Here is a 13,177-nt window from a genome sequence, read left to right on the forward strand (position 1 = left end):
CAAAATAATAACTGGATTGCGGGTTTGTTATGCAAAATAAAAATTGTCCGCAGTCATTTTAACGATCTGGAGTCATATATATATTTCTTTGTTTAATCATGTTAGCAGGTTAAAAACTGTATATCGATATTATTAAATTCTTTTAATCTTTTTACTGTTCGAAATTGTAACACTTAGTTATGTTGGGGAAAAATTGATAAAAATTCAAAGTGCAGAGTTATTCTACCATTGTTATATTATTCTAACAGTCGTTATGGTTATCACAAATCATTAAATGCAGCCTTTTTAGGAAATATGGAAACAATTTAACAAAGAGAAACCTCAGATTGTCTGCAAACGATTACGGTACGCATTATGACTAACAACGTGCACATAATCGATTTGATTTTCGTTAAGCAGAATTCGAAATCACAACCGTCACGCATGAACAACGCTGGTAATGAACGTGTTCACGTAACGATTACCTAAACAGTGCACAAGAGTTAACGGTGTTAATGTAATCACTCGTAACGAGTCATTGCAATTACCACTGCGAGTATCTGTGTTTTAATGTGTAATTGCAGGGAATAATATTGTTCAAAGTTTTAATTTTAGCTTGTGGACAGTCCAGTGTACTTTAGAATTATATAGAGAACACTTACAACTTATACTGTGCTACAAAGTTATACAGAAGTATACTCGACAAAAGCAGAATAAATGCACGTACTGAAAAGTTGAATAGATGATTTTTAAAATGTCAAATTTTTTCCATTGTTCTTTGGTTCAAAAATTTACATCTTAAATATTTATTAGTGTTATTTACAGATTTTAAAGTTTTATCAATCCGTAATCAGAAAAGAAATAATCAATATTCGGAACTACAAATCTTGTTATACTAAATAATCGAATATTTGGAAGAGAAAAATTAGTTTTTGTAAGGTATTATAAAGTTTACTGTAAATGTCGAAAGCGAATATTTTTTTAGGAAAAAAATATATTTCATTTCGGACGTTTCAATTTTTGTCAGACATGGCGGCCATTCATCGAATGAAAGGCCGTTTCAAAAACAGCGAATAACCCTGGCATTTTTCAAAAATCTATTTTGAAAAAATAGAGAATGGAGTTAAGAGCTACGGAAAAACCGGTAATTTTCCACTTACTATATTAATTGTGATTAAGTAAGCTAACCAACAAATTTAATTTCTACAGTAATACAATCCAGAAACTTGTAAATCATTAACAGAATATGCTGATTCGAATGGATCTTACTTTTCCCCGTAAGTTTGTTTAGAAGAAGATGACGTTTGTTTAACGTTACTGAAAACAAATCGGACAATGTCGAATGCAACAACCTAATAAATTGTTTGCTCTGTACGATTGCCTCGAACGTTTCTGGAAAGAAACAGGCGAAGTCGGGAATTATTAACAGCCGCGGTCAGAAAGGCGAACCCGTTATGGCATGTTTCTTTGCATTAGGAGCAACGCCATAAAAAAGGAAAGCGAGTAAGCGGCGAACATGCAATTTCGACGATCGCGGTGGCTGCGGGTCAATCACCGGACCGCGATATTGCTTATCGATTCTCCGAGATTGATTGACGTGCCTCCAAGGCCGAATTGCTGTGTTCATCCCCCCGTCTTTTCCTGTCAAACCTCAATGGTTTTCCTGCTGTCTTCCCATTCCATCCCACACTCTATACTCTATTTGTATCCCAATTCGTATTATACTTTTTGTCATATTCTACCGATCGTTTCGCCGCTGTTTATTATTTAGACCAGATTTCTTGCAGAGGAAGTGCAGCATACTTCGAATACTGTTGGCAATATGAAATATCGAAATATCCAACGAACTGTTTACGTCGTCGGATTTCCAACAGATTTGTAACAAAGAATAGTATCTTCCAGCTAGTGTGCCTGATTTCTCAACATTTTTCATTTCTCGAGAAATGAGAAATAAGACTATATTTCTCGAGAATTCTCGAGAATTCTCGAAATATAAATTGGGAATTATTATATATTGGGAAACTTTTATAAAGTGAAACATTACGCTTTTGTTTTGAAATGACTTCTTAAGAAGCATAATGCGTCTAATGTAGAATTAGACAATCTACTTCTTTTTTTTTGTAACAAAATCTGTAGCCGTAGAAAAATTTCTTTCATTTTGTGTGGATGTTGGCTTTATCGTATACAGAACATCCAAAAGTTGCTGAAGATTGGGTGTCCTTTTTTTAGTGGACTCGAAAATTTGGAATTCCTTTGTTAGAGTCCGGAATTTATTTTCTTCTGCCACTGAACTCTTGACACTAAATTCTTGAAGGCTATCTGCAATTTCTAATTCTAACTGTTTTTCCAGTGATAGTTCCTCATTTTGAGAATCTCAAAGTTTTTCACTATTTTCATAAGAATCATTGTGATGTTTTCCAAAAAGTCTGCTTAGAATTTGTTTTGCCATTTTGTACATATCTGCCTTGGATGTTAAATAAAAAAATGTATCTTCTGAATCTTTTTGCAGATATTCTGGATTATGCAGATATTTTATAAGGGATACAACAATCTTGTCTCTTCTTTTAGATATTTCTTCTTTAATCACAACAAGAAACTCATTACTCAATTCAGTATTCAGTTTTTCTAAAGTTTTAAATAAGAATTTAAGAGAATTTAAGAATTTAAATGTTATAAAATAAATGAGATTCATAAGAATTTTCCTAGATTTAAACTCGAGAATTACTGAAATTTCTCGAGAAATGAGAAATAATCAATTATAAAATTTCTCGAGAAGGAACACTACTTCCGGTCGATAAATGTCCCTGGCCAGACCCGTGTTTTGGACATTAATCGAGTAGGCACTGTAATATGATTTAAATTTCCCGCTTGTCTATTAAAGAGACACGCCACCGATAGACTTCAAAGGTGCCGCCGCCCAATGTGTTGCCTCTTGTTAGACACCTCCTTTGGTATTGTCGCGATATACAGTAGTTGAAGACTTCAGTTCCAAAACTTAAAACTAAAATCAGTTTTCTAGATTTGATTTTCTTAAAGTGAATCCGATTATGAAACCCTAGTGTCTCGTTATGTAAGACCTACGTTCAAGCGTTGATTGCTATCTTTAATCAAACTAACCAAACCGAAGTTGGTCTGGTTAAACTTTGATTTCTACTACTGTGCGCGAGAGATCATCATAGTACCTACGTATCGGGTCAGTCTACCTGAATTTCGTACTACAGTAAAATATTTCTGTTATGTTTATTGCATGCAATTGTGAACTGAGTCCTCGTAGTTCTTAATCTAATTTATCACTTCCAGAAGTATTAATATTCTAAATAAAAGAATTGCAGCACTAGTAGATAGTTGATAACATTGAAAATTATATAATTCATTACAAAATGTTTCGTATACTATCCTATTTATAACAAGAATTTAAAATTTCCATCCAATAATTATGTAAACATTTAATTGAAGTAAAATCTTTGAAATATCAAGGGATAATCAAGCTTATTTTTGGTGAGAATGACTAAAACAGTTTTTATTTAATACATGGAACACAAGAGCTAGAGTAATACGTTTCCAAAAACGAGGCGATTAATGTTTTTTATTCACTCAATTATTAACTGCTTGAATGCACACGTAACTAACAGTTTCAACTTCGTACTGTGAACTCTCTCCATCTTGGAATACATTTTTCTGCTGTCTCCGAACTTTTCATTTAACAAAAAATTACGATCACCTAAACTTTGGAAATCAAATTGTAATAGTAGTAGTAGTAGTTCATTTATTTCCCCCCTCAGGGTTACAATTCTATTTACAATCTCCTTCCTTTCACCGCTCAGAACCTTAACCTAACCTTAACCTTAACCTAAACAACTATATACTCAGCGAGATAGGGAGATATATCGTCGGATTTTAGTAACATAAAATAAAATAAAAATAATATAAATAAACATAACAATATAAAAATATGAAAATAAAAAATAATAATAATAATCGCCATGAAATAAAATTGTATTTTTTATAATCAATTGATAGATCTTCGTGTGCTATTTAAAAAAGTATAAGTCTTAGAATAAAAATGAGTTAGTTATTTGGAAGTTTCTTTGCTTATTTTTTCGGTGGGATATTCAGATTCTGGCAAGAAAAGCGCATCGACAAAGGTATCGTGGTTCCTTTCTATTTATGCTGTCGCATATCAAGGGCTCGCATAAAGAGGATCGTGTGCCCGAGGCGATCTTCGAGGACAAGGTAAAGTTAAGGAAACCACAAGGGATGAAATAAGGAGCTGGAAGCTCGAGGAGGGTAGCGGAGGGAGAGAGGGAGAGAGGGGGAGAGCTACGGTGTAAGAACCGATAGAAAAGCAAGACGTCGTAGAAATGAAAAATAGTTGGCGGCATCGAGGCAAAAGTAACCACTAGCTCGTAGCTACAGATAAGGGAAAATAACGAGGCCGACAGCCGCGCGGAAGAGAACTAATTCGGCGCATATTTCACACACGTCCGCTTTACGGACGCTAAGTATAGGTAAGCACGCCCGTTCCATGGGATAAAGGAATTAATTGCGTTGCCCCGGTTCCCATCTGTCTTTTTCTTTCCGCTCGGAACCTTTTCACCCCTTCTCGCTAATTCACTCTCAATAATTCGTGTTATAACTAGGTCTATAGCGGGTGTTCCCGAAATCGAAGAGCATGTCGATATGTCGAGTAGAATTGATCGATTGTCCAACGGTATGCCGATTCGAAATATTTTCACTCCACTTGGTAAATTGCTTTAAACTCAGACCTAAACCCTTGAATTTTGTGAACACTTCAGTGCAAGAATTGGGTCGGTGAGATCCATGAATTGATTCGAATTTTTCAATGAATTCCTCTCCTGCTAAGAGTCTTATGCAACATAGTAACGGTAATTGCTCTTAGTTTTTGGAAGAAATTTCAACAACAACAAAAAAATGCATACCTTTAACCTGTGCATTCGAGGGTTAACACCCTGTATAATTCACGAAAGAGAAGCGAAAGTTAAGCACAGTTTTTTCAAATTTGTTCACAGTTTCGTAAAGAAAGTGTAAAAATCTCGATGAAACGAGGGGACTGCATGACAGACTGACCCAACAAAACTTACATTCCCACGCGTTACACATTCGTGATGGAGCGGAAACACACAGTGTTCTCTGGTATAACTTTCCTTACGATGATTAACGACTGCTATAAATTCAAAGTTTCTCCATTGGATTTATATCCGTTGGGGGTGGTTCGCTCCTCGAACAAGAACTGGAAGAACCGCGAGCCAGAAAACAAGTAATTACTGATGTTGTTTCAGCTTTGTCGAAGGAATGTTTCGTGTCACCGAACATCGTAATATCTGGATCGTAATTACGTAATTAAGTAGATTGCGCGCATGCTACAAGTATTACGATTCAACTAGTTGATTGAGCTATTAGACTTTAAGCTATTTTCACCTGAACGAATTACGGAATAATCGCCGGTAGAAAATGCGATAATATATTAAAAAATGCTTTGAGACAAGAATGACGTAACCAATTGTATAGGGAATTGAACACGTTCACAAATTTTTGCTGCACAACGTAGACTCGTGCTACAGTTTTAAAATCAGGCTACACAGCTAATAAGTTAACACGTTCGCGGACGTGAATGCTATAGCATTAATTTTCATAGTGATGCAAAATGACATGAATGCTATAGCATTCAAATGTTAAAGCCAATTTTTATTCATTTAATTTTATACAACCTTAAGTTTTTGTAATTAATATACGTTTCAAAGTAATGGCCAACTGTCACTACTAATGACAGTTAACTTATTATAATTGTTTATGTCTAATCAGATTTCGGATAGTACAACTAGTTTCAAGAAAAATTGCCTGTCTATTTTTGCAGCTCACTGACATTTTTACTGTCCGTGAACGTGTTAAGGAAAGAAATAAAAGTCTCTTGGGATTAACTTCGACAATTTTTATTTCGCGTTAAAATCCACAGTCTAATAATCACCTTTATTCCGTTCCTATTTAAAATTGCGACACGTTCTCCGCTTTGCTGGCTTCGTTCAACACAGAAACTGCCGACCGCGAAATAAATTTCTCTCATGTGTGTTCATACAGCTGAAATAATTACGCCTGCCGAAAGGTAGGTAGCCGAGCGACTGGCAATCTCAAACAACCTGAACAATCTTGCCATCGGTAGTTCTAGTCACGTTTCAAAGTATTCTTCTCTATGGATCAACAATCTACGAGTCAGTGGAGGGAGTTTACGGACATTTACCATTTCCACGTCAGATGAAGGGATTGATAGTATTGCGGTGAATCTCGTTCGCTGGCGATTTTAATTAACGGCCGTTGCGGTTTAAAGGAGCAAGCCCCGCAACCGGTCATATCTCTCTGGACGTTTACGTCGATGGAAGATAGACAGGTGCGTTTACGGGCAGTGAGTTTTAATTAATGCGCCACTCTTTCACACAGCATTCCCCCCATTTGGTCGAAACGCTCCCTACTCGGGCTATATGTTGAGACAACTTTTTCCTGTCGCATCAGAAACGGATACGTCTACGTTTTCAAGGGGGCAATCCCATTCGGAGTCGTCGACGCTACACGAGTCATGAGATCAAACAGTTTTCGATTATTATGGATTAAGGTTTCGAAGCATTTCTAGTAAAAACGTCTTTCGCTTACCTTTTCTCCGCTATCACTGGGTAGATAGAACGTCAGGACCGTAAGAAAGGAAATTCCCATACACGGAATAATAATGTTCACAGTGTAAAAAAGCGTTTTTCTTCTCATCGTTATATTAAAGGTGATATCCAGGTACGGCTCATTGCAGCAGGTGTAAAATTTTTCGTTTCTGGAACAGGAGGAAGCATGGACGTTAAAATTAGTTTCCTCCTAACAAGTCAGAATTAAAGTGAAGGGAAATATTGAATTTACTGAATCAATATTTGAGCCGTTCACTGCACAAATCGATTAACTCCACTTTTTGAAAAATCTTAAATTTAAGTGTCAAAACACTTGGTATAGTCATAACTTTTTATATTTATAATAACTTTCCTGATTAATAAAGATTAACACCATTAAACAACAAAATTTTTTTGGCCATTGAGTAATAAATTATTTATTTCAGAGGCAATTTTGATTAACTCCGTACTCCAATGTAAATCGTTGCAATAATGCAACTCAAATGCACTAGAAAGGCGCTGAATGATAACGGTAAATTTTTTAGTGCCGTCTTATCAGAATTAAAGTAAAATAAATTAGTCAGTTACAGTCTAATTGCCGCAGGATCAGGTACTTGTAAAGTCAAATTAATTATTATTAAGAATAAAGCTTAATTGGGTATGTTTTAACTTCTACTGTATACTTTACCAATATTACACGGACTACATATTTTTTCAGTCTTTTCAACATTACTCATTACAATTATTTCAATTTGTCAGTGGTTTTAAAGAAATAAATATTATACCGTTATAATCAAGATGAGTGAGACTAATAACAATGTGGATGTGGAAAACAGTGAATCATCTGATGGTTCTTCAATACATCATTTATATTGCTGATGAATTAATCACAAATAATATATTGTAACAGAACTGTTAATATTCATTTTTACGGAAAATCTTTAATAAAAATATATAATAATTAACTTTTCCTGTAATAAAAATTTAAAAATTTAAACACTGAATTTAACTTTATTACTTTTTTCACTTGCCAAATCGATTAACTCCACCAGTCGCATAAAAATTGTAACATTACTGACGATTATTTTTTGGCTATTCTTTCTTATTAATTTTATATACCGTTAGATGAAAGCTACATCTGTATTTATGCATTCTACAATATTTATTTGAATTTATATTATAAAGGGAATTTAAAAAAACAATGTACATTATTTCATCGCATTTCTCAACTTTTTGTTTTATGGAGTTAATCGATTTGTGCAATGAACGGCTTATTTAATACCATTGTAGACGAAGTTAGCATAAAGAAACCTATAATAATAAATGATTGAAATTCTATTGTAAAATATGCATAGAATCAAATGAAAAAAATTGTCTTATTGTTACGAGATTTACATACTTTTACGTACAAAGTTACAATAGATTGTTTAAGATATTACAGCAGTGTTGAAACTTCAAAAAACCGATTTTCCGATTGTTCATTTTATAAGCTCCATTCTTTGCAAACATAAAAAAAAACAAATGAAAGTAACTAAACGCATATTTTTCTAAACGGTGTACGTCATAAATCTCGAACAAGCGAATATTTTCACTATAAATATTAAATGAAAGCGTCGAACGTCATTCTTCATAGAGCAGAACTCGAACATTACTATTGAAAAATTAAAACAAGATTTATAAATGCGTAACAACCATTTCTCTCGACACAAATACGAAAAAAATTGCTTTGTCTATATTCTTGACAATTTTTGTCCGAATTCCACTATCTAGCTATGGGTATAGAAATTGCTCACCCCAAAAACATTTTGTTTTCAAATGATTGGCTCACCCGAAACTACACACAACTACAGCTGCGTGTTTCATAGTGTTATCTTTATTGTTGTATAACCTCGACAATATTTTGACAATTACTCTTGAATCGCATGCACAATTATCTATAAAAAGTATTAGTACGGTCATCAAACCGAATCAGAGCAATCTACCTCGGAATAAACGATTGTGATGCAACAAGAGATTATGACTAACTCGCAATGAAGTACAATGACTAATGAAAACAATCGTATATTCTACCATTTCGCCATTCTCTGCTGTGCAGTTTTATTAATATTAAAAGAATTTTTTCAGTTGTTGTGCTTAATGCATTGCGTTATTAAGTCTAGTTAACTATAACATAAATTTTGTTTATATGATTTGTGACATTAGTATGAAGGTTACTTAATTTGTATAATTCATAACGTTAGTATAAAGTTAGTATATTAGATGATCCAAAGAAAATACTGCCTCATTTTAAAGTCATATTATTCGGATACTTTTGAAAACACAACTTTGACACAAATTGGAATCAATAATACTTATTAGGTGATCCTCGTATTGTACACATAACGTTTGCGTGACATTAAAATTGAACATTATAATTACATAAAATATATTCGTCAATAACTATTCTAAACTATATGAATAAAGTTTATATTATTTTTAACTTGAGTTAATGGTAGGTATAAGAATTATTGTAACGAACAAAATCACTGACCGACAATGGCGAAATTATATAGCGTTAAAATATTTTCGTTACTCTACATTCGTGTTGCATTTACAACACGAACAGAGACCAGAACAGGACAAAGAAATTTTGAAGTGAAGAATGAGAGTGTCATCTTCGTTTGTCTTCATGACGAAACGTTAGAGCAGTAAAGTGACATCGGAATTCCCCCTTTGTCCTTTTTCAAAGGACAGTCTTCAGAGGGCATTTCTGTCAAATAACATGAAAGGTGTCTATAACAGATTAAATTTCTCGACTATCGATCCTGTGAAATTTCTTTCGGAATTCCAATGGCCGAACAGTCAAAAAGAATCATTGCTATCGCGTGAAAAATTAGACGTTTTTTGTCGTGTAACTTACAAGCGGATATTTATGCAAAATAAAATGTTTTTCTACCTCAGTTTCAACGAGCGTTGACAAATGAGTTAAAAAAGAAAGAATACGCATATTATAATGATAATATGAATAAAGAATAAACTATACATATATAGCTTTAGCAAACTAATTGTCGGTGGATAAATGAAAGAATGGTACTCACCGTACAGCAGGCACTTCTAAAATGTCCCATTCTACAGACATGTAGAACTCGGAGAGGTCGACACCGACGTCCACCACGTTACTTCCAGATTTCTCATCCATGTGCCTTAGGTCGACCTACGCGAAACATAAAAACCTTTCGAATTAGGCTCGTTCTACAGTAATATTGTTTCTAAATCAGTAATTCTCATGCCCACTTAATTTACTTTTGAAAGACAAACGTGCAGCCTCGATTGTAATACACAGATTACTTGGTACATTGAACAAATTAGTGTTATGTACTTCTTTCAATAATTACAATAATTAAAGATTCTAATTCTATAGAGAATCCCACTTGCAAGTTCATAGTTTTCTGTTCATCCTGCGGAATATTGATACACAATATAGAGATTACTCGGGCAAATCTTTTTTCAGCCATTATACTTTCCTTTACTATTTTACAATAATTAACATGGAAGAAGAACGACGAACGTGTAATAACGACTGATGCAGGAGCTGGATTTATCGAAGTATATCACATGCAAGATAAAGTGTAGATCATATAACTATATTTTTTTCACAATTGCGCACAATCATGAGTATAACTTGACTTGTAGGAATGAATAATTTTGACAAATGTTGATGACAAAAGTTGCTTCATAATCTGACAAAATTTTAGCTTTTGTTTTCTGATTAACGATTTCCTTCCTTTTCGAACTGTAATAACTAATTATCAAATGTTCAGATCGCACGCGCGTTCGAAAATGGTTGCGATATTCTTCGTCAAATAAACGCACGAAGAAGCAGTAGAATTTTTGATTGCCGGCTGCACGTTTCTCATAACGGGCTAAGTACGAACAATAAATTCCGAAACGTAAAGTTTATAGTGCATGTCTCGTGATGCACTTAGTGTTCGCAACAAGCGCAACGGGAGCAAAAAACACTAAAAAATATAGTCCGGATGAAAACGAAGAAAGAAACGAGTCCTCTCTTCTTTCCCACGGAAGTAAGTATCTAGAGTCAACTATCAGCGATAAAAATATCCTCGTCAAACTAGATGCCTTTCGCTTTCAACTATTTGTGCAGCATGACGAACAAACAAATTCGACACTGAAAAAATCAAACTAATCGCTAAGCAGATATCCTAATAAATTGGAGAAGTCTCGCCAAGTAATCAATTTGCGTCAACGTGCTCCCGATATGTTGTTTTTCTTGCTTTTTCATTTGCATTTTTTTTTGGTTTTTCTTTTTTTTTTCTAACATTGCAACTGACTCTTTCGATTGTACAGACACACAGTCATGAAAACCAAGGATTCTCGATGATGATTCAATGGACAATTTACCATGGTTTCTCAGCGTTCGATTTAATCTGTTTAGCGCGAGCTTTTTCTAAGCGATTTCAAGCGAATGCTTCGAAGGTAAGCGGTAACTTGGATGCGCAATACCGTGCAAAATAATTGCAACAATCTTTTGTATTTTTTCTCCTTCTTTCTCCATTCTTTCTCCTGTGGAAAGTAAACTATCATTTCTGCTTAACAGAGATCGAGCAACAATCGAGAAAATCATTTTACTTATCAGAATGTAAATTTTGTTGCTGCGTTAATTTTATTTAAAATATTTATTTCAATGTTTTATAAATTCATAGATTTACTATGCCTTAACTTTGCGCAATACACGGTTAGACAATAACTTGATATGTAGTAACAATTACTGCGTTAAAACACAACTGAATATTTATGATGAATAACATTAATAATTTCTATGGGAGGAATCAATTTAAGGAAATGATGTGATATTCGCGATTCCATCGACTAATTATTTTATAATATTTATTTACGATTGCGTTCCATACTATAATCTTTTAATATGTTATTACATGATGAATACTGTATATTTCTTATTGAACTAGTAACTACAACTGCTACTAAAGGATAATACCAAATTCGTATAATACGAAGCATTAATACTCTATTTTATGAACACCTAAATCATTGTCTTTCGTTCGAAATAATGAAAATCGTAATAGCTTTTTAGTAGAATTTTATTTTAACACGTCGGCTGTCCTATGCATTTAAAGTGTGCAGCCATTGTTCATTCTTTATAAGAGATTTTAAATGTCCGTGCATGCGTTATGTCAGTGATAAAATGAATATTAACTGTGGCAGAAAAATGACAAAGTGATGGGACAAGTAATTAATTTCCTTTGCTTAACAATAGAAACAAGAAAAATTTTAATACGCCCCATCACATAAAGTGTGTTTCACAGTGAAGAAACGTAAAGAATTAGTATAGCTATTAGCATACCTCCATATAAATATATGGAAAATATATAGAAATAATAGTAACTAAATCCATGACCCAAAATTCAATACACATTAACTTAATGAAATTCTAATTTCGGTTTCCGTACATATTAAACGATTATGAAATTTGTAACCTACATAACACAATCTGATTTGATTTAATCATTATGCGCGTATAATTAAATTTGTTTTAGCATTGAAAATATGTATTTGATAGACACAATAAAACAATTTAATGTTATTACTATTTTAAACACGTAATTTCTACTTTTAATATTCAACCACGAATTGTCAAATTCGAGTTTGTTAATTTCGAAAATTTATTTTTTGAAAGACAGACGCGAGCGCACTGATTCGTTTCGCAAATAAAGTTCAATGCTGCGCATTAAAATTCTATAAACTTGTGTAGCTATTCAAAATTGAGTATTGAATCCTTCTTAACAATCTTTTGCACGGTATTGGTATTCGCTAACTGTTTAATCTCTTCAACGTTGCACATTCAGAAACAATATTTGTATGCACGTGAACAGTGCACACAAGCAAAACTTCCATACATACAAAAGTATCGACAGAGAATAATTCTGAAGCAACGATAATACACAAGAACGTCGCACAACTAGCGCAAATATACAATTAGAATTTCTGATGCAACTGCTGAGCTATCGGCGTTCAATAATTAAATACACGCGATGACGCTGTGGTTTACTCCGGACGTTACGAATAAATATGTGTGATGTGTAGTCATGTATACTGTGTGTATGTGGTGTGTAGTATAAGCGATATTGTCCCACCCTCATTAGTTCTGAAAAGTATAATATCTGCTGATTCCTGTCGAGTTAACAAGTCAACATGTAGATTGATTTCCAAAAATGCTGACTTATATCTCTTCAGCATTTCATTTGCACGGAAAGTGTAAATATGGAAGATTTAGGCTTCCTTCCAAGTTAAGTTGATCATAAATAGAAATATAATACAGTGTCTACTCGATAATTGTCGAAAACACGGGTCTGCCCAGGGACAATTATCGGCTAGAAGATACTATTCTTTTAACCAATGCCGAACGTAGAAAAGTGTAGCCCGTGGTAGTGGGGATAGTTCTGGGCCGATTATACGCTACATATTTAGGACATTTATCGAGTAGAGATGGTAATCTATGGTAACCTATAGTACATAGATAA

At 33.8% G+C, this 13,177-nt stretch overlaps 1 protein-coding gene across 1 annotated transcript in view; it reads right to left on the reverse strand.

The window, feature by feature from the left end:
- Positions 1-13,177, reverse strand: part of Nachralpha4 (nicotinic acetylcholine receptor alpha4) — a 192,867-nt gene that overhangs the window by 34,419 nt on the left and 145,271 nt on the right. The window contains exons 6-7 of the mRNA XM_076792275.1: positions 9,719-9,834; positions 6,643-6,811 (exon numbers count right to left, since the gene is read on the reverse strand). Of these exons, the coding sequence (XP_076648390.1) occupies positions 6,643-6,811; positions 9,719-9,834 (285 nt within the window). The remainder of the gene's footprint in view (positions 1-6,642; positions 6,812-9,718; positions 9,835-13,177) is intronic.

The sequence above is a fragment of the Halictus rubicundus genome, chromosome 8, assembly GCF_050948215.1.
Source record: "Halictus rubicundus isolate RS-2024b chromosome 8, iyHalRubi1_principal, whole genome shotgun sequence".
Taxonomy (NCBI): domain Eukaryota; kingdom Metazoa; phylum Arthropoda; class Insecta; order Hymenoptera; family Halictidae; genus Halictus; species Halictus rubicundus.